The 22,404-nt window shown below is 39.6% G+C and overlaps 1 protein-coding gene across 1 annotated transcript in view; it reads left to right on the top strand.

Annotated features, from left to right (window-relative positions):
- nphp4 (nephronophthisis 4) overlaps window positions 1-22,404 on the top strand; it is a 360,146-nt gene that overhangs the window by 317,732 nt on the left and 20,010 nt on the right. The window contains exons 19-21 of the mRNA XM_030138849.1: window positions 10,561-10,740; window positions 12,475-12,618; window positions 19,364-19,534. Of these exons, the coding sequence (XP_029994709.1) occupies window positions 10,561-10,740; window positions 12,475-12,618; window positions 19,364-19,504 (465 nt within the window). The 3' untranslated portion in view covers window positions 19,505-19,534. The remainder of the gene's footprint in view (window positions 1-10,560; window positions 10,741-12,474; window positions 12,619-19,363; window positions 19,535-22,404) is intronic.

Below are 22,404 nucleotides of genomic sequence, written 5' to 3'. Positions count from 1 at the left end.
AGCGCAGCTACAGTTAAACCTCCGATCATGCATAGCTGATGAGAAGATGAGGGAGTTTTTTTCCCCACACATTTTCTTCAGTATTAGCCCTTTCCCAGCTGCATATCAAAAAACCATTTCATGCAAATGGCTCCACTAACAGCAGGAATCAAAGGAACAGCTACAGTTTGGTAATAACTCCAGGTTAAGATTCAAGTCATTATCAAAAACGTACAAATGGGGATTGACAGCATAATGACTTTTTTCATGCCATTTTCATTTGGTTTTATGAGCTTCCGCTGTTCCTTCCTGTGCAGTCGTCATTTCAGATCATGTCAGGACACCGTTTGAGTTGAGCTGAAATATGAGCACGGGCCGAACATATGACAATACGACGCAGCCGTGTCACATCCACCCTCTACTTTAATACATCCTTTTTTATTCAGAACTGGGGACAAGAGTTGAACAATGCCTCTGACTCCGATGTGCAGTCAAAGAGCACTGACGATACGAGGCAGCAGTGTCACATCTACCCTCTACTTTAACCCTTTCATGCATGAATTATGAAAACCTCAGTCAAGTTAGTCGATTTTCTTCACTCTGCTCCTTTTCGAGCATGGGTGTGTACATGTTTGTTTACTTGATGTTTACTGATGAAATGCACAACCATAAACAAAATAAATAAATGGAGGACCAAAAAAAATATTTTTTTTCCTGAGTGTTTTTATTCCTCTTCAGGCCTGAAAAAAAAAAAAAAAAAAAAAAAAAAACATGATTGAAATTTTTTAATGAACCTATTTTTTATGGAGTTACAAAAATGTCCGCCCAGCTGGACAGCATACGTTTAATTTTTGAAGCAAACAAACATGTATTTAAAACTCATCAGAAAGTGATAAACTGTGTGAAAACTATGAAATAAAAACATTTTTCATGCCACTAATCTGATGTTTCCACACATTTTCTCATACTCTAATACTAGTTATTACTCATTTCATGGAGATAAAATCCTCCTGAGACCCAGGAAATGGACAGTTTTAGCTGTTTTACATTAAAAAATGGTCTTGATTGGAAACTGCCTAATGCAACAGTTTTTTCAGATACATTTTTAAAATCATTTTTATTGATTGATTGATTTTTATTAATGGAATGTCCTTTGGAATGGACAGCATTTAAGTTAAACTGTCCAACTTTTGTCCCCTACAGAGGACACAGTGCAGTACTGGGTCTGAGGAGGAGATGCAAAAAAACAAAACAAAACAAAACTTTTTGTTTCAGAAAACTGTTCATTACAGTCTAATAACAATTAGCAATTAATTTCCACTCAAACATGTCAGTGCAGATCAGGTTTATCTAGAACAGCAGAGTTCCAGTACTGGTCTGAATGTCAGTGTATTATTATGGGATGGTGCATTAGTGTCCACTGTGTTGGCTGATATGGAACTGAAACAACCAAAGCCATGAATATACAAGAGAACAGCTGGAGAAGAACTGACCACTGGAGTGACCAGTGGAGTGACCACTGTGCATGAAAGGGTTCAAATGTGACATCAGAAAACATCAGACTAACAGCATTTTAAAAAAAAGTTCATAGTTTTCACACAGTATGCCAGTAAATCCATGTTTCTTTGCTTCAAAAATTAAACCCATGGTGTTGAGTGTTGGCTGAGTGGACATGTTTGGAACTCCATGAAAAATAGGTTCAGGAAAAATGTTGAATCACACTGTTTTTTTTTTTCATGTCTAAAGAGGAATAAAAACACTTAGGACAAAAGTCTTGATTAGGTTGTCATAATTCATGCTTGAAAGGGTTAATCGATCCTTTTTTATTCACAACTGGGGACCAGAGCTGACCAGCGCCTGTGACTGGGATGTGCAGTCAAAGAGCATTGAATATTATGGTCTGGGGGATGGACTGTCAGAGCCAACACACACACACTGTCAGACCTGAACGCTTTTTTTCCCCTGAAGAAATAAAAGCGGGCTAGAGGCTGCAGAGGTGACAGATGTACTTTTAAAAGACTTGAGCGTGTGCATGAGCAGAGGCTTTGGTGTGGCTCTCAGCAGGTCGGCTCACTGTGGCAGGAGTCGGAGAGAAGACAGGAGAAAGCTCAGCCGCCACACAACAGCTCTGCTTTTGTCCACAGACGGAAAAGCAGCGCCGCAGTAAAGCTCCTCCTCACACCCTTCTGTCTCTGCTCTCACTCTTCTGACTCCACTGTCTCTCACCCCATTACACCCCCCCCCTTTTCCAGTGAACCTCACTGGTCCTGAACCTCACCCACTCCCCTCTGTTATCTGTGCACTTCTTTGGTTTTTCCTCGGACTCTATTAATCATCTTTCCTGCATTCATTCTCTCCTTTTGCCATCCCTGTCTCATTCTGTCTTTTATTACTTGTCTCTTTCTTGACGCTCTCAATCATTCTTCACATTGGGTTCCTATATCCTACACTGTAAAAAAAAAAAAAATCTGTAATTTAACAGAATTTTCACTGTTTATTTGACAGATTTTTCCTGTATTTTTCAGATCCAGGAAAATATCAATGAAATGACAAAAACAGACTGTGATTTTACATGTCAAATGGAAAAGAACAGGAAAAAACTGGAACTGTGAAGAACCATAAAATGTACATTTTTTAAAAGATTTTTTTTTCTTTTTTCATAGAAAAATACAGTTAAAATACATTTGCAAATGTATCATAATTTCACACATATTTATTTTCTATTTATGAGATTAAACTGTTAACTTAAAGTTTCATACTGTAAAAAAAAACAACTAATAAAACCAGATAAAATCACTGACAGTTAACGGTAACAGAAGTATTAGTTCTGTCAGTTGAACCAGACTTGTTTGTTCATTGACAAATATCTTGTGTAATTACAGGAGGTTTCACAACAAAAATGTTGAATAAATGTATTTTTGTGAATGTATAACATGTATAAGCACTGATAAACTGTCCAAATACAGTTTTTATCAGTGGATTGGACAACTGAGTCTCACTGAAAATTATATATATATATATATTTATAGGGAATTGGATTGTTTTAATACATGTAAATATTCTGTATTAAACATTAAAAAGTCAAAAAAATGCAAAATCTCCTGTAAAGTTAGGGCAAAAAACTGTATTTGAATTATGGAAAATTACCTTATTTTTATGAGATGTTTTTTTTCTGTTTTTTAACAATATTTTTTGGTGCCCCTGCTGCTGGAATAATACCATTTTTCACAGTTTTTTTTTTTTTTTTTTTACAGTGTAGGGCTGTCAAACAAGCGGCCCGTGGGCCAAGACCGGCCCACCGAAGGGTCCAGTCCAGAGATGACACTGAAGATATTAACCTGAATAAATATGAAAGAAAATAAGTGCCATTTTATCAATATTATACCTCTTACTAGGGGTGTAAGAAAATATCAGTTCTGCAATATATTGTGATATTTCATTTCATCACACTCTTTTAAAAAAGAAACAAAACCAATAAGAAATTGTCTTATTAACAGTATCATGATATATCGTGATATATTGTATTGTCATCCTAGTATTGTGATTTGTATCGTATCACCAGATTCTTGCCGATACACACCTCTGTCTCTTACTAAATGTTTTGTGCATTTTCAGATCCACTGTGATCTGTTAGCTGAAACATAATATTGTTGAAATTCTACTTATTGTTCTGTGTTCAGGTTATTCACATTTTTATAAAGTCATTAAAATGCACAATTAACCAATCTTCATTTTTTTGCACCTTGATACACTCAGGCTTTGCTTCATTTTATTTTACCTATTTATTTTTCCTTGCTTAGTGTACAGTTCATTTCCTTTATTACCACCGCCAAGTGAAATGTGGAGGTTCTGTTTTCATCAGGGTCTGTGTGTGTGTGTGTGTGTGTGTGTGTGTGTGTGTGTGTGTGTGTCTGTGTGTGTGTCTGTGTGTGTGTGTGTGTCTGTGTTCTTGTTTTTGCTACCCGGTGGGGACTTTGACCTGACTGCACACGGACCGGTGGGGACTCGTGTCCCCGTGGGGACCAAAAATGAGGTCCCCACGGGCAAATCACCACTAGAGGCTTTAAAACTACATTTAAACATGGCTGGTGTAGTTTTCTCAAAAGTCCTCATGGGGCCTATTCACATGAAAAAATCTGTGTGTGTGTATAACTATGCGCCCATGGTGGTCACACAGAGTACTGCAGTCCCCACCAGGTCAGGTGTTCCGGTTGTGTGTGTCACTGTTTGTTCACTCACTAGCGATTCACGACCCTACAGGTCAAAAATAGTACTGCAGTTTGGGAATAGATTTTAAACTTTTTGCTTTTTGACCAAAGATACACAGGATTTAATTATTAAATCTATAATAATAATAATAATAATAATAATAATAATAATAATAATAATAATAGAAATAATGATAATAATAATCGTAATGATAATAATAATAATAATAATAAAAAAAAAATAATAATAATAATTATAATGATGATAATAATAATAATAATAATAATAATAATAATAAACTAAAAATAACATTTAAAAACATTTTGTCAACCTCCAAATTCTACTTGTTAATTAGAATTTTAATAACATTAATTTCATTATTTAAATAAAATAAAATAAAAAAGAAAATTTACAGATTAAATGTCCTATCACATATTTTTTCAACCCATGAATCACCTTTATGAAATGTTTAATATTAGAAAAGTGTTAAACTCAGATCTTTGTTTTGTTTTATGGTATTTGAGTTCAAATATTTGGTTGTAGACAGAGTTGTGGTAGATTGGTGTTTAAGTCAGTAGGTCAATAGCTATAACTTAATATCTGATGAATTCCAACAGTGGGCAAACACAACCACATTCAGTGTCCATGTTTGTGGAATTCTAAGAGTGGTAGTAGTTGTAGTATTGTATTAGTTATGGTCTAATTATTCATGCTACCTTTGGTATTTGCCTAACTTGCCTTTTCCATGGTTCTCAGGCTTCCTGTGTCTGCTGGCTCCACCCCCCTGCCACCCTTCACTTTCAGCCTGCCCTTTTACAACCCTCCTCCATTACCCCTGCTCCACAACACTCATCTGTCTGCCTTCTTGCCTCTGCCATCATCAAATCCCTCTCCCTACCATGATCCTGCTAACTTTTTCCCTCATTAAACTCACCTTAGATGTTAAATGCTGTGCCTGAGTCTATCTTTAGGTCTTCCATTCAACTGAAGCCACAACAAGTAGGGATGAGCGAGTATAGTGTTATCTGTATCTGTGTCTGTATCTGTATCTGTGTCTGTATCTGTGTCTGTATCTGTATCTGTGTCTGTATCTGTGTCTGTGTCTGTATCTGTATCTGTGTCTGTATCTGTGTCTGTATCTGTGTCTGTGTCTGTATCTGTGTCTGTATCTGTGTCTGTATCTGTGTCTGTGTCTGTGTCTGTATCTGTGTCTGTATCTGTGTCTGTATCTGTATCTGTGTCTGTATCTGTGTCTGTATCTGTATCTGTGTCTGTATCTGTGTCTGTATCTGTATCTGTGTCTGTATCTGTGTCTGTGTCTGTATCTGTATCTGTGTCTGTATCTGTGTCTGTATCTGTGTCTGTGTCTGTATCTGTGTCTGTATCTGTGTCTGTGTCTGTATCTGTGTCTGTATCTGTGTCTGTGTCTGTATCTGTGTCTGTATCTGTATCTGTGTCTGTATCTGTGTCTGTGTCTGTATCTGTATCTGTGTCTGTATCTGTGTCTGTATCTGTGTCTGTGTCTGTATCTGTGTCTGTATCTGTGTCTGTATCTGTGTCTGTGTCTGTGTCTGTATCTGTGTCTGTATCTGTGTCTGTATCTGTATCTGTGTCTGTATCTGTGTCTGTATCTGTATCTGTGTCTGTATCTGTGTCTGTATCTGTGTCTGTGTCTGTGTCTGTATCTGTGTCTGTATCTGTGTCTGTATCTGTATCTGTGTCTGTATCTGTGTCTGTATCTGTATCTGTGTCTGTATCTGTGTCTGTGTCTGTATCTGTATCTGTGTCTGTATCTGTGTCTGTATCTGTGTCTGTGTCTGTATCTGTGTCTGTATCTGTGTCTGTATCTGTATCTGTGTCTGTATCTGTGTCTGTGTCTGTATCTGTTTGGACAATCACATTATCCACCACCTAAAGTGGTATTTTTGCCCAAAGTTAATGTTTGCTGATCCAGAATTGTTATATTTGTTGCTTCCAGTTACTTTGCTGCGTACAGAACAGCCTCAGAACTGAGCTTCAGAACAATGTTTTTGATAACAAGAAGAATTCAAACTCTGCCTACCTATCCACCAACACCCTCCAATATAATCTAATACAGAGGTAGCCATCACGGTGCCCACCAGCACCTGTTTGCCGGTACGGACCACATGAGTCGCCCACAGGGCATGTTGTAAAAATAGAACGAGTCACCACTGAGCTCTGCCTAACGACTGTATTGAATTCAAAGTTCAATATTGTGCTGTAAGCTAACAAGTGGGTACAGTAACGACTGGGACTTGGGAGCTAGAAGAACTATGGCAGAAAAAATACTGTTTTCATGAGGAGTGGGAGGAAGAGTTTTTTTGTTGGAGTCGAACCCAGGACCTTCTGCCTGTGAGGCACCAGTGCTAACCACTGCACCACCGTGTCACCCATTATTAACTTCAATTCAATTCAATTCAAAATTTGCATTTCAAGCAAAGAACAAAGGATGAAAATAAAAAGTAAAAATAAATAAAGTAAAATAAAATAATAATAAGTTCAAATGCAATAAAATAAAAAACAAGTATGCATGTACAGTATATGACTTTTTATCTCATAATTACAACTTTTTTATCTCATAATTATGAACACTTACGGACAATTTACAGTAATCAGGTAACCTCAGCATGTTTTTGGACTGTGGGAGGAAGCTGGAGAAACCAGTGAGAACCCACGCTGCACAGGAGAACATGCAAACTCCACGCAGAAAGATCCCAGGTGCCCCAACTGGGACGTGAACCAGGGATCTTCTAGATGTGAGACAATGCTGCTAACCACCGAGCCACCGTGCAGCCCAGAATAGAGTTCAGTTCATTCATTTAGTTTATCTGGTCATTTATTTGAACCTGGTACAATGACATTTCAGCTGACAGCTACCTTTCATTTTCTTCCTCCTCCCAGTCTCAGTAACACCTGAGCTGTCACACAGAACCAGACTTCTGGAGTCCCCACCCCGACTATGCCCCTCCCCCATCCCACTGTGTTTTTCAGCAAGAGGGACCTAACTGTGTGGAAGCCCATTTCTGCCAGTGAAAAAAAAAAAAAAGTTCAAATGCAATTAAAAAAAAACAAGTATGCATGTACAGTATATGACTTTTTATCTCATAAATACAACTTTTTATCTCATAATTATGAATTTGTATCTCACAGTTTTGTTTTGTTTTTTCACTTTTCTTCACTGGCAGAAATGGGCTTCCACACAGTTAGGTCCCTCTTGCTGAAAAACACAGTGGGATGGGGGAGGGGCATAGTCGGGGTGGGGACTCCAGAAGTCTGGTTCTGTGTGACACAACAGTCGGGGCATAGTCGGGGTGGGGACTCCAGAAGTCTGGTTCTGTGTGACACAACAGTTGGGGCATAGTCGGGGTGGGGACTCCAGAAGTCTGGTTCTGTGTGACACAACAGTCGGGGCATAGTCGGGGTGGGGACTCCAGAAGTCTGGTTCTGTGTGACACAACAGTTGGGGCATAGTCGGGGTGGGGACTCCAGAAGTCTGGTTCTGTGTGACAGCTCAGGTGTTACTGAGACTGGGAGGAGGAAGAAAATGAAAGGTAGGGCGACACGGTGGTGCAGTGGTTAGCACTGGTGCCTCACAGACAGAAGGTCCTGGGTTCCATTCCAACACCAGTCGATGTGCGGTGGGATCTTTCTGTGTGGAGTTTGCATGTTCTCCCCGTGTCTGCGTGGGTTCTCTCTGGTACTCCGGCTCCTCCCACCATCCAAACACATGCACTGATAGGTTAATGGGTTCATCTAAATCCCCCATAGGTGTGAATGTGACAGTGATTGTTTGTCTCTATATGTTCAGTCTGAGATGAACTGGAGACTTGTCCAGGGTGAACCCACCTTCACCCATATGTAGTTGGGATAGGCTCCAAGTGACCCCCGTGACCCTAGTGAGGATAAAGTGGGTTCAGAAAATGAATGAGTGAATGAATTTAATAATTATGAGATAAAAAGTTGTAATTATGAGGTAAAAACTCATAATTCTAAGATAAAAAGTAATAAACTGTACATGCATACTTTTTAAATTTTATTGGATTTGAACTTATTATTATTATTACTGTTTTTATTATTATTTTATTTATTTATTTATTTATTTTACTTTTTACTTTGATCCTTTGTTCAGTGACACCTGCTGGTGGTTTATGATATGACATAATGGGAATGTCCCCACGGGGGGGGAAGACCTGACAAAAATAAAACTGTGAAATTTTGATAATTAAGGTGATTTCAGGGAGACCAAGGTCTCCCCGAAAATTGTGACTTAAAATCAAATTTTTATCTGTTAAAATATGCCTTTAATTCATATTTGAAGTGAGGTCCTCACGCGGCAGGTTCTAGAAAACGCTGAAATGAGGTCCTCACCGGGCATGAAAACATGTATAGGTGTGTGTGTCTGTGTGTCTGTGTGTGTGTGTGTGTCTGTCTGTGTGTGTGTGTGTGTGTGTGTGTGTGTGTCTGTGTGTGTGTCTGTCTGTGTGTGTGTGTGTGTGTGTGTCTGTGTGTGTGTGTCTGTGTGTGTGTGTGTCTGTGTCTGTGTGTGTGTGTCTGTGTGTGTGTGTGTGTGTGTGTCTGTGTGTGTGTGTCTGTGTGTGTGTGTCTGTGTGTGTGTGTGTGTGTGTCTGTGTGTGTGTGTCTGTGTGTGTGTGTCTGTGTGTGTGTGTCTGTGTGTGTGTGTGTGTCTGTGTGTGTGTGTCTGTGTGTGTGTGTGTGTGTGTGTGTGTGTGTCTGTCTGTGTGTGTGTGTGTGTGTGTGTCTGTCTGTGTGTGTCTGTGTGTGTGTCTGTGTGTGTGTGTGTGTCTGTGTGTGTGTGTGTGTGTGTGTGTGTGTGTGTCTGTGTGTGTGTGTGTGTGTGTGTGTGTCTGTCTGTGTGCAAGATAACTCCAAAAGTTCTGGACGGATTTTCAGGAAATTTTCAGGAAATGCTGATACTGGCACAAGGAACAAATGATTAAATTTAGGTGGTGATCGGGGGTGTGTGTGTCTGATCTGCCTTGGCAGAGGTCTGCGCTCTGACTGTTTTTCTAGTTGTGTTTAAGTTTAATTAAAAATTTTTTAACTGTACAGTTTATTTCCTTCATTACCTCTGCCAGGAGGGATTGTGATCACTTTGCTTTATGTGGTTGTTTGCGTGTTTGTTTGTTTGCGTGTTTGTTTGTTTGTTTGTGTGTTCGTTTGTTTGCGTGTTTGTTTGTTTGTTTGCGTGTTTGTCTGTTTGTGTGTTTGTTTGTTTGCGTGTTTGTTTGTTTGTTTGTTTGTTTGTTTGTTTGTGTGTTTGTGTGTTTGTTTGTTTGTGTGTTTGTTTGTTTGTTTGTTTGTGTGTTTGTGTGTTTGTTTGTTTTCATCTTCAGTGTAAAACTCTTCCACCCATCTTTCCCAGATCTTCCCCACAGATAGGCCTAGGCCCTGGGACCAGCCCAGTCCATTTTGGTCCCAGTAGGACAAAGTTCAAGGTCACAGCAAGGTCACAACATCTACAGTTTTCCATCTGTCATCATGGAGACATTTTCAGAAATTCATCCAAAATTCCAAACGACTCCGATTCTCCTCCAGTTGGATCCACCTGTAGCTTAGAACAGTCTCTTGTATGTGGAACTAAATTGTCCACATCCACTGTGGAATGTGGACTCTGTGGACATTTACACTGAACACTGAAAATCCCATTTCCCACACATTTAAAATTAGAACTCAACTAATATTGATGTGAACTGAATCTAATTGGACAGACACATGACTGGGACCAGATTCAACTGTTTCTGTGTATGGAACAACCTGGAAACTGTGGAATGTCCACAGACAGAGTGGATCCACACATGCACAGAGTTCAGGGGGAAGGAGGAGCTCTGAGTTCTGAACACTGGTTACATTTTTTTTGGGGGGGGGGGTTGTTTGTCTGTCTGTCTGTGTGCAAGATAACTCCAAAAGTTCTGGACAGATTTGGATGAAATTTTCAGGACATGTTGATACTGGCACAAGGAACAAATGATTACATTTTGGTGGTGATGGGCGGGGGGTCTGATCTGCCTTGGCGGAGGTCTGTGCTCTCCGAGTGCTTTTCTAGTTTGGTTTTAGTTTAGTTAATTATTTTTTTAACTGTACAGTTTATTTCCTTTTAGTTGAACTGTTTACGTTAGTTGTATGAAGGGAACTCACAGACTAAGAGTTTCGTTGCTCAGTACTGCTGTGTATGTGACAATAAACTTCTTCAGTCTTCAATCTAATTTTACTTTTGTCACACTACAACAATAAGGAAATGTTGGACTATTCTGTTCAGGTCCGGCCCACTTGACACCACACTGGGCTGTAGGTGACCCCTGACCCCCCCTCTGCTGTGTCCCCTCCCTCCAGGTAGATCCAGAGGGTGTATTCGTTCTTCCTCCCAGTGCGGTGCAGGAGCTCCAGCTGAAGGTGCAGCCGTGGCAGACGGGCAGCCGCTTCCTCTACGTGAATGCGGTGGACGTAGAGCAGCGGCGGCTGGTCGCTGCCTGGCTGCTCTGCCTCAACGTCCACCAGCCCGTCCTATCCAAGGTACCAGGGTTTGACACAGGTGGAGCTGCTGGTGTCCGATCGGAAATGTGTTGCACTTTAGAACACAGTAGAGCAGGGCTGTCAAACATGTGTCCAGGGCCCAAATGCGTCCCCCCAAAGGTTCCAGTCCCACCCCTGGGATGAATTTCCAAAGTGTCTAAATTCCACAGTCCAGGCTGTGGAACTCATGTTAGTGTGGGTTCCACATCCAGACCAATCTGATCTACAGTCCAATAAGAACAGCAGAAGAACCCACACAGAAGAAGGACTGCAGATTTACTACTGGGTTTGATGTGCACTGTAAAAAAAAAAAAAAAAAAAACGCAAAAAAATGGTAATATTCCAGCAGCAGGGGCCCCAAAAAATACTGTTAAATAACGGAAAATAACCATCTCATAAAAATACAGTCATTTTCCATAATTCAAATACAGTATTTTGCCCTAACTTTACATGAGATTTTACTTTTTTTTTTTTTTTTTTGACTTTTTAATGTTTAATAAAGAATATTTACATGTACTAAAACAATCCAATTCCCTGTAAATATATATATATATATATATATATATATATATATATATATATATATATATATATATATATATATAATTTTCAGTGAGACTCAGTTGTCCAATCCACTGATAAAAACTGTATTTGGACAGTTTATCAGTGCTTATACATGTTATACATTCACAAAAATACATTCATTCAACATTTGTGTTGTGAAACCTCCTGTAATTACACAAGATATTTGTCAATGAACAAACAAGTCTGGTTCAACTGACAGAACTAATACTTCTGTTACCGTTAACTGTCAGTAATTTTATCTGGTTTTATTAGTTGTTGTTTTTTTTTTACAGTATTAAACTTTAAATTAACAGTTTAATCTCATAAATAGAAAATAAATATTTGTGAAATTATGATACATTTGCAAATGTATTTTAACTGTATTTTTCTGTGAAAAAAGAAAAAAATATTTTAAAATTTTTTTGGTTTTTCACAGTTCCAGTTTTTTCCTGTTCTTTTCCATTTGACATGTAAAATCACAGTCTGTTTTTGTCATTTCATTGATATTTTCCTGGATCTGAAAAATACAGGAAAAATCTGTCAAATAAACAGTGAAAATTCTGTTCAATTACAGATTTTTTTTTTTACAGTGTGGAAAAAACAAGATTACATTATGCCTATAAATAATGACAACTTCAAATTTTAGTCAAAAAAAAAAAAAAATCACATTAAATTGTGAAACTCTTTCCATTTCCAAACTCTCCTGTACCAATAAAATGTGACTAACCTGAACAAATGTGTCCAACCTGAAATGTCTGTATTAAATTCAGTCCAGTTTGAACTCTTTTCTTCCTGTTCCTCAGTGTTTAGTGTCTTTGGAGATCTGATCCAGAATGCACATGGACTAATGAGAAGTGGAGGAAGAAGACTGAGAAAATTACAGATTTTTCTTGAGAAATGTCAGTTTTTTCAGGTTATTCACATCTTTTTTGTTTGGATAGTTTATAAAAGGAAGTATTTTTATAATTTAATGGTGTTTTTTGGTACTAAAACACAGACATAGATTGTCAGTTGTCATTACTCATAGGTTCTTCTGTTCGTATTTGACTGGTTGGGTCCACTGGGAATGCATTAGTTCAAAGGGTCCATCTGAGCAGTGCACTGGTACTGAACGGTCCCCAGCAGGTCATGTGAGCCTGTTTTGTGCTGTGTGTGTGGATGCCTCTGCAGGCATTTGAAGTGTGCGTCCCAGTGGGCGGAGGACGGGGCAGCTCCAGGAAAATCACCTACACCAACCCCTACACCAGCGGCCGTAGATTCCTGCTGCGCTCGGACCACCCGGACCTGCTCCAGTTCAAAGAGGATCAGTTCCAGGTGAGATCAGACAGGAAGTCCCGCCCTGCACTCCGCTCCCATTCACAGCCCCAGCAGCAGTGGAACCAAGCAGACTGAACGCACACGTCCTCTGGGCCGGCACATTCAGCACCGTTTCACAAGATTAAAGATGTTTGTGTTCAGTCTGGGATTATTAACCTGCATTAGTCTGAGTTCATGATTCTTAATGCTTCACTACATGGGTTTCCATATTTAAACTAAACCTTTGAACAACACACCAACCTTTCCATCACTACTGAGTACAAAAGCTTTGTTGCAATATTTTATTTTTCCCACTCATTTATGCGTTTTACATGTAACTGGAAAATGCAAACTGTGAATGAAAATAGCTGGTTTTAACAGTACAAAAGTCTTTTTTTTTTTTTTTTTGTCGGTGTACATTAGCTTTTTAGTTTTTTATTTTGGCTAAAATGTCCTTAGGGGGTCAAATGAGTGTCCATTTTTGTCCAAAACAGTTGTCCTACAGTCATAGTAGTGTGTGTAAATAATGCTAATCCATCTGTGCACAGACTACTGATATTCTGTGACAGTGGAAGCTTCTTGTCTGACTGTGCAGCGTTCTTCTACACCTGTTCTCCTGGTTCTGTCCAGAGTGACTGTCTTAAACAAAAGATGAAGGGAACGTAGAATCGTCCCAAGGCAAAGTCCATGTTTATGGCAGTGACCATGCAGAACGGATTTATGGGACAGAACTGAATCAGAACCAGAACCAGAATTGCCTTTATTGTCATTTGACAGAGTACATCAAATGAAACTGAGATCGATGATCAGGGACATGGGGCCGCTGCTCCTAGCTGGTGCACCACCACTGAACCCTTTTGTTCCAAATCTGCAGTGAACAGAGGATAATGCAGGCCAAAGCAGAGGGGGGGGGGGGGGTGGGGGTGGGGGGGCAGAAAGGCAGGACAGCTCAGAACACACGTCTGCTCCCTTCAAAGGACAGTCAGATAGAACTGTACATCAGGAATTCACCATCAACCACTTGTGGATCCAGAATTTCTGAATGACCTGGGCAACATTTACTGAACTGTGTGATGTTCTTGAACACAGGTGTCAAACACATGGCCCGGGGTCCAAATCTGGCCCACCAAAGGGTCCAGTCCGGCCCGTGGGATGAATTTGTGAAATGCAAAAATTAGTTTTCTATTGTGCAATACATTTGGTGTATTTCTGAGGGTGATGGAAGCCCAGCTGTGGACAGAGACCGGTGCACTGACGTCACCTCTGTAACTTGGAGTTGTGTCGTCTTTACATTTACCTGTTTTCAGTCCGATACTTCTGCAGTTTTACAGGAAACTTTGACTGCACTGACTGGATCAAAAATGACTCGTCTCTCTCCAATTACTAAAGTACATAAACCTCCTGGCTTAAAAAACTACTTCTTGTATCCAGTTTGTCTTATGTCGGCTTCTCTTTCCTTGTTTGTCAGCAAAACAAGACGGTAAGAACACACTGGAGTGCGACTGCAGTGGATTTATTGTCATGTTGTCGTCAGCCTCAGTGTGTAATAGCTGATTCAGTCACACTCTGACAGATAGGACTGGAGTCCCCTGCATCACTGCGAAAAAAGTGTCCAAACTAATGGAAAAAGCAGGAATTTAAATGAAGACATAAATGAATGAAATGGAAGGGGAGTCTGTTTCGGCATAAACTATTAAAGAGTCTGTGTGCCGCTGTCCAAAAAGGCAATGCATCAATTAGACAAAGGAAGGTGGGCACGGAGCGGAGGAGAGAAAACAGCCCTTTCTTTTTCCATGTTGTCAGTGAAGCTCCAGATGTCCTATAAAGAATTTAGTGTGCCTGCAGCATTAAGCAAATGTACAGACACTCTGCTTTTTTTTTTCTTTTAACATAACTACCTGGCTGTGATAAAATCAGCTGTCAGCAGGAAAGCCAATGCACAGATCAATAGTGCGATGCTTTTGGGGAAGATTACAGCATAAATCCTCCAAATTGACCCATAGATCCTCTGATGGCTATTACAGAAAATACAAGACGACGTTTGTGGTCTGATTAGAAAAAAGTGGGGAAATATAAAACATGACCACCAGCCCCCCCGCACATGAGTTTGCAAAGATAAGCATTAAAACATCAACCCTTTCATGCACAGTGGTCACTCCAGTGGTCAACTCCAGTGGTCACTCCAGTGGTCACTCCAGTGGTCACTTCAGTGGTCAGTTCTTCTCCAGCTGTTCTCTTGTATATTCATGGGTTTGTTGTTTCAGTTCCAGATCAGCCAACACAGTGGACACTCATGCACCATCCCATAATAATACACTGACATTCAGACCAGTACTGGAACTGTACTGTTCTAACATGTTTGAGTGTACTTGTTATTGTTATTAGACTGTAATTAACTTTTTTTTTTTTTTGCATATTATCTCCATGAAGTGAGTAATGACTAGTATTAGAGTATGTTAAAATGTGAGAAAACACCAGATTAGCAGCATTAAAATGTTTTTATTTCATAATTTTCACACAGTATCAGTAAATACATGTTTCCTTGCTTCAAAAATTAACCCTTTCATGCATGAATTATGAGAACCTTAGTCATTTTTTTTTTTTTTTTCTTGAGTGTTTTTATTCCTCTTTAGGCATGAAAAAAGCAATGCAATTGAATTTTTTTTAAACTTATTTTCATGAAGTTACAATAATGTCTACTCATTTGGACACCATGTGTTTAATGTTTGAAGCAAAGAAACATGTATTTAAAACTCATCATCAGAAAGTGATATACTGTGTGAAAACTATGAAATAAAAATATTTTTAATGCAGCTAATCTGATGTTTTCTCACATTTTCTCATACTCTAATACTAGTTATTGCTCATTTCATGGAGATAAAATCCTCCTGAGACCCAGGAAATGGACAGTTTTAGCTGTTATACATTAAAAAATGGTCTTGATTGGAAACTGCCTAATGCAACAGTTTTTTCAGACACATTTTAAAAATATTTTTATTAACTGATTGATTTTTTAATGGAATGTCCTTTGCAGTACACAGTATTTTTCCTCATCATCCCATACACTGACATTCAGACCAGTACTGTAACTTCACTGTTCTTCATAAACCTGATCTGCACTAACATGTTTGAGTGGAAATCAATTGCTAATTGTTCTTAGACTGTAATTAACAGTTTTCTTAAACGTTTTTTTTTTTTTTTTTGCATATTTTCTCCATGAAGTGAATGACAACTAGTATTCCACTGCAAAAATCTAAATCTGACCAAGAGTATTTTTCTCATTTCTACTCCAAATATCTCCTCACACTTCAAATCAAACAGAATGACCTAAAGAGGAACTGTTCAGTGAGATATAAGAACTGATTTAGAAACAATAGATCTGCAAAATGTTATTTCAAGAAATCTTACCGATATAATTTTCACTTGTTTCATTGGCAGATGTTTTTTGCTTGAATTAAGCAAAAAAAAAAACAACAAAAAAACAAACAAACAAAAAAAACTGCCAGTGACTCAAGTGAAAATTATCATGGTAAATTTTTGTCAAATCAGATTTTCCACGTCTATTGTCTATAAATCAGTTCTTCTATCTCACTGAACAGTTCCTCTTTAGGTGATTCTGTCTGATTTGAAGTGTGAGGAGATATTTGGACTAGATATGAGACAAATACACCTGGTCAGATTTAGATTTTTGCAGTGTAGAGTATGTCAGAATATGAGAAAACATCAGATTATCAGCATTAAAAATGTCTTTATTTCATAGTTTTCTAACAATTTATCACTTTCTGATAATGGGTTTTAAATACATGTCTTTGCTTCAAAAATTAAACGCATGGTGTCAAAGTGACTGGACATTTTTAGAACTCCATGAAAAACAGGTTAACTTCAACGTTTCAAACACAGTGTTTCTTCTATACCTAAAAAGGAATAAAAACACTCAGGAAAAAAATCTTAACAAAGGTGGTCATAATTCATGCACGAAAGGGTTAAGCAGTGTTGGCCTTTAATCAGGACAAAGTAGAGCCGAAGTTGCAGCGGGTGAAGAGCGGAGGTCATTTATCCTCAGAGGAAACGGCGGCATGTCAAGAGGTCACAACAATTAAAGAAGAGAAAGAAATAAAGTAAGAAAGTAAGAAATAAAGAAATTAAAGAAATAAAACCCTCACACGTTTGTCCTCATTCAGACATCCCACTGTCAGTTAAACACAGGCAAAAGCACATGGACCATAGGGTATGTTCATCACACCAGCTCCAAAATATGAGGGGCGACCGAAACGTTTTGAGCCTCCAAGAGATGGTAGGAGGTAGAAGTACTTTACTGCCCTATTTTTCAACGTAGTCCTTGTGAGTCCACACACTTCCGCCAGCGGTGACGGAGCGCCTCCATGCCGCTGCAGTGGAAGTCCTTTGGTTAGTCCTCCAGGTGGGAGCTGACAGCATCAGTGACCTCCTCATCAGCGGTGCAGCGCTGTCCGGCCAAATGCTGTTTGGGAAGAGGTGGAAGTGACGGGGCTGGGTCTGGTGAATATGGTGGGTGCGGAACAAGGTAGAAGCCACAGTCCTGAATGGTTTCCATTGCAACCACTGATGGATGCACTGGAGCATCGTCCTGGTGAAACAAGAGCCCTTTTGTGACCATTCCCGGCCTCTTTTTAGCTCACCGGCTGACAGGCTGTAAGCTGTTGTCACCATGTGGCGTCTGTCATCTGTTACAAAAATTTCAATCGTCTTCTTCTTCAAAACTACAATTCCGATTGACTTCAAACTTGGTATACAGCTTCTGTATGATGATGTCAACAAAAGTTAGTGAAATTATTTGGATCTGGATCTGATTCTGGATTTGGTGTCACTTTGAAAAATGTCCCCATTATCAGAGATAGGAAGTGGATGGATGCAGTAACTCAGTAAATCTAAATGATCTCCAGTGTAAATGTCTCCAGTCCAGCCCTGATGGGGAGATGAGCCAAACATAATGTCCACATGCTGATCAGGATCTGCTTCTGGATCTGGAACTGACGCAAAATTTCACATGGGCTCTTATGGGGAAAACATTTCAGTCGTCTTCTTCTCTGAAACTCCAGTTCTGATTGACTTCAGACTTGGTCTACAGCTTCTGTATGATGATGTCAACACAAGGGACTGAAATTATTTGGATCTGGATCTGATTCTGGATTTGGTGCAACTTTGAAAAATGTTCCCATTATAACAGATAGGAAGTGGATTGATCCAATAAATCAATATCAATGATATCAAGTGTGAATTTGAATTTTGTACAGATCTGATTGGAATATGAGCAAAACATGGACTATTTCTGTAATAGAATAAATACACAGAACTGGGGGAGAAGAAATGGATCTGGATACATTTCCCAAAGCTTTGAATTTGGCCACTAAGCTACAGGGCCATTGGTCCGATTTTTATTGATGTTCTTGTGTGGGCGCTTCAGTCGGTCACAGTAGTATTGTCCATCGGTGGTCCAACCCTTCTGAGGTAGTCCACCAGTAGCACTCCTTGTGCATCCCAGTAAACAGAGGCCATGACCTTGCCAGCAGAAGGTCTGACCTCTGCCTTCTTTGCGTTGGTGTCATGGGATGTTTCCATGGTCTGGACTGCTCCGTGGTCTCAGGCTGATAGTGATGGACCCCAGTCTCATCCATCGTCACAAATCGGTCCAAGAAATTGGATGGGTTTACCTCAGAGTGTCCAGTTGTCTGTTGACATTCTGCATCTGGTGTGCTTTTGTTCCAGAGTCAAAAGAAAACACTTGATACAGAAAGTTCCGGGACCTGTAACACAGGGAATAAGACTGCTACGACCAAGAAATGTAGTGGATAGGATTAAGATAGGCGAAAGATTTCATGGACCAGACCTGGTCTTCATATCTTAATCCTTTCCATGTTAGGCTCAAAACTTTTCGGTCGCCCCTCGTACATTGATGTAGCACTTAACATTTGCAAATGTTGCCTGGAATTTGGATTAACTTTACCTCCAAATTAATTTGACAAGTTTTGGCCAAAATAACTTCTTTTCAACTCCTATTTGTGATCAAAATTAAAACATAAAATAAGCTTAAGTCGACAAACATCATCAAAGCAAGTAATATCTGAGAAGGCGTACGTGGTTTATTAGGCTCAAAAGGATGTGACTGCCCATTTGGGTAACTGCAAAGTTGGAGAAAGTGACGACCGCAGGCTCTCCTGGACATCCTTACGCTCGTAGATGAAGTGTATTGTAATGTCTGAAATGGTTCTACAGCAGGGAAGGAGAATACAAATCAGTCAGACAGTCTGTGTCTAGTTTCTCCTTTAGGGTTAACTAAAAGACCAGTGCTACTTTTGTGACAGTCTCCAACTTACTTTTTCTCTCTATTTAACCTTTCTTAAGTGATTTACCTCCTTTTACCATAATATTATCCCCTCTATTTTGCACTTTTTTGGTGTTTCCAAAGTTTAATTTACTGATCATGTACTTTAATCATCAGGCTGAGACTACATTTGAGGATTATTATACTAAAAACTGAGAAAACTGAAGAAAAAGGGACTTTTTTAGTCAAATGTATCATTAACCCAGTGTGTCCATCCACCGTCATTGATTGAACTCCATGGGTTTTACTGGGGAATCAATGTTGTAGAAGATGACAGTGTTTCCATGGTAACTACGGAGCCTCTGAACGTCCAAATATGGTCATATCTGATGACCATGACAAGACGAATAACTGGTTTTTGGGATCAAATCCATCTGATGGAGCCTTTGCTGTGCTTTTCAGATCGGTGGAGGAGACAGTTACACCATCGGTCTACGCTTCGCTCCCAGTCAGAGTCCTGGTTCGGTGGAAATCCTGGTCTACGTCAACAACATGGAGGAGAAGACGGAGGAGACGTTCTGTGTGAAAGTCAACTACTCATGACTGTTGGTGTCAGTACAAAGTGTTTCTAGTGTTCATTTGGACTGGAGTTTACCAAACACAAATAAACTCTGGATGCTTCATTCTGTGTTCGTCAGTCATTTGCACTAACTTTCTTTTCACTGTGGGAAACAAGTTCACATTCAAGGTTCTAATAGTGTTGGATTTTTCATTATAGTTTAGTTTTATTTAGTTTAGACTTTTCTTTTCTCTAATTCAGTTAGTTTGAATTAGTTTTTAGAGCAGGTTTGCTAGTTTTTATTGTGACGCAGCGCCCTCAGCGGTGCTTGTCATTTGTGTCGGTTGGTTTGGTTCATTTCCTGTTTTCTTTTGGTGAGGGCTTCTGTTCGTCTGTGTGCACTGGGTCTGTCTGGTCTGTGTCCACCTTGATTCCCTGATCGTCTTCACCTGGGGCTCATGACCTCCACCCTTTATATTCCCTCCTCTCCTCATGTCTTCTGTCAGTGCGTCTTTCATGCTGGTGAAGAACTGTACTTCCTCGACCTTCCCCTGTGCTGTTTGAAACCTTTAGTAAGTTTTGATTTCACAGTTTATGAAGAATTTTTGTTGTACTTTGATTCCTTGTATGAGAAGATTTTTGTGTTAGATTTTTTTGATACCACATTCGTGAGGATTTTCTGTTAGTTTTTAATACCTCTTTTGAAAAGATCTTTTTGCTCATTTTTTGATGCCATGCTTGTGAAAAACTTTTTGTTAGAATTTTTTTAATACCTCGATTAAAAACATTTTTGTGTTAATGTTTGATGCCACATTTGTGAAGATATTTTTGTTGTTTTTATATTTTGAGTTAATAAATACTCAAACTAAGTTTATGTTGGTCTCAGTCTCATGCATTTGGGTCCAAGCCTTGTGATTTTGTAACATTTATTAGTTTTCATTATTTTCTAAATGCTTAGTTTTAGTTTAGTTGTAGTTCAGTTGTAGTTCAGTTGTAGTTCAGTTGTAGTTTAGTTGTAGTTCAGTTGTAGTTCAGTTGTAGTTCAGTGGTCTCTTTTCTCTTCTTCTCTGTGCTCCTATTCAAATCAGTCCCAGACAGGACTCTGCTGCTTTAGTCTCCATGTTTCCAGGTAGAGTGGGGACCAGAAGACGACTGGAAACCACAAGTGAACACAAGTGACGGAGCAAAAAGTGTCGTATGGAGACAGCACAGAAAACTGAGAGACAAAGAAATCCATTTAACATCAATCTGACATTGACAAAGACCAAAACCAAGGGAATTTGATCCAGAATTTTTATCTGTTTTAGTTAGTTTAGTAAACACACAATACAGTTTCAGTTAGTTATGTTTTTTTTCTTTTAATTATAGTTTATTTATTTCAGTGAACGAAAATGTATTTACAATTCTAGTTTTGGTCATTTCGTCAGTTTTCGTTAACGATAATAACCTTGGTTCACATATATCAAACATATGGATTGTAAAATAAGAAGGCGAAGCTTTGTCAGGACATCTATGAATATTCTTGCAGAAGTACCAGTTGGTAAATTATACACCAGATACTGAACTTAAAAGTAGACCTCTGCATAAAAGCTCGGATGCAAGATAAAAGTGAAAGGAATGAATCTGCAAAACTAGATCAAAAGGAGAATGAATTACTGTCTGGCTGAAAGCCCAGATGTGATGTGCGCTCTTCCCAAATGTCCGTTAACCCTCTGACCATCCGTAGTCGACCAAAACGGAGGTGGGCCTGGGGGTGAAAGCAATAACATTTGATGGACTTTAATTACCCGGCAAAGACACTCCAACGCCACTCGATGGTTGAGTTTTAATCTAATGCTAGCCAGGGGTCCGCACTCCTCGTCCCTTCGCCTCCCAAACAACTTATCCTCATCAGCGGCATTATTAGAAACACTGTCGTAATGAGGTGTGATTTTGCACAGAGGCGCACATCTCTTCAGATCACCCTCATTAACACCAGCACCCTTCCAAAACCCCCATCCTCTGCTTCCTGCTCGCTCCGTCTCAGATACTGAGTAAAAGAGATGGAGAAGGCCGTGCACAGTGTGTTATGTAAGACACGCTTACAAAACTCCCTCCTCCCTTTTCCTCTCATTAGAATGCAGACTGCAAAAACGCTTCAGCACAGCAGCAAAGGCTAATAAAAAAGAAGACTGGGTGCACTTCATCTGTAGCTTCTCCACTAGCGTTTGTTCCAAACGTATGAGAAGCCCAAGCGCCTGGGCTTCATTATTATGCCTTTTATTTGTTAGCATGTTAAAAGCTAAAAGGACTTGACAAAAAAGCTGCATTAATGCCACGTTTCCACTGCGTGGAACCGGCTCGACTCGACTCGGGTACCAGGTCCTATTCCTGGAGAACCGTTCCCATTACAGCACAGGCGTCGAACTCCGGTCCTGGAGGGCCGGTATCCTGCACTACGTGGAACCGGCTCGGCTCGGCTCGACTCAGTATTCCTGCAGACCGTTTCCATTACAAGATACTACTGACTTTACAACACCTGGTCGTCATGGTGATGCAGTGCATTATTTCCATGTCGTCTGTTCAGAGTTGCTGAAAACTTGCTTGTTGCGTATTGTCTCGTCTGAATTTTTACATCGGCCACCAAAGACTGAACCTCCTGGACCGACCCTGGTGTAGTTTTGGGCTGTTCTCATGTGGATTAATGGACCCACAGATTTACTGTCCACTAACGCATTTGTTTTTGTAAAAGGGCGGGGCACAGAGAAAACTGTCTGACCAATCAGAGGTCTGCAGTGTTTATACGTCATGGTTTAGTATTGCTTGGAACCTCAGCGGAGGTGAGACCGAAAAACTAGAACCAGGTACCAGATTCCAGGTCCTTTTTTGTAACGGAAATGAAAAGAGGCGAGAGTCGAGTCGAGTTGAGCCGATACCACGCAGTGGAAACGCAGCATTAGTTTGT

Source organism: Sphaeramia orbicularis, chromosome 7 (assembly GCF_902148855.1).
Source record: "Sphaeramia orbicularis chromosome 7, fSphaOr1.1, whole genome shotgun sequence".
NCBI classification, from domain to species: Eukaryota; Metazoa; Chordata; class Actinopteri; order Kurtiformes; family Apogonidae; genus Sphaeramia; species Sphaeramia orbicularis.
The sequence above is the reverse complement of the archived record's forward strand: the minus strand, read 5'-3'. Positions and strand labels throughout refer to the sequence as shown.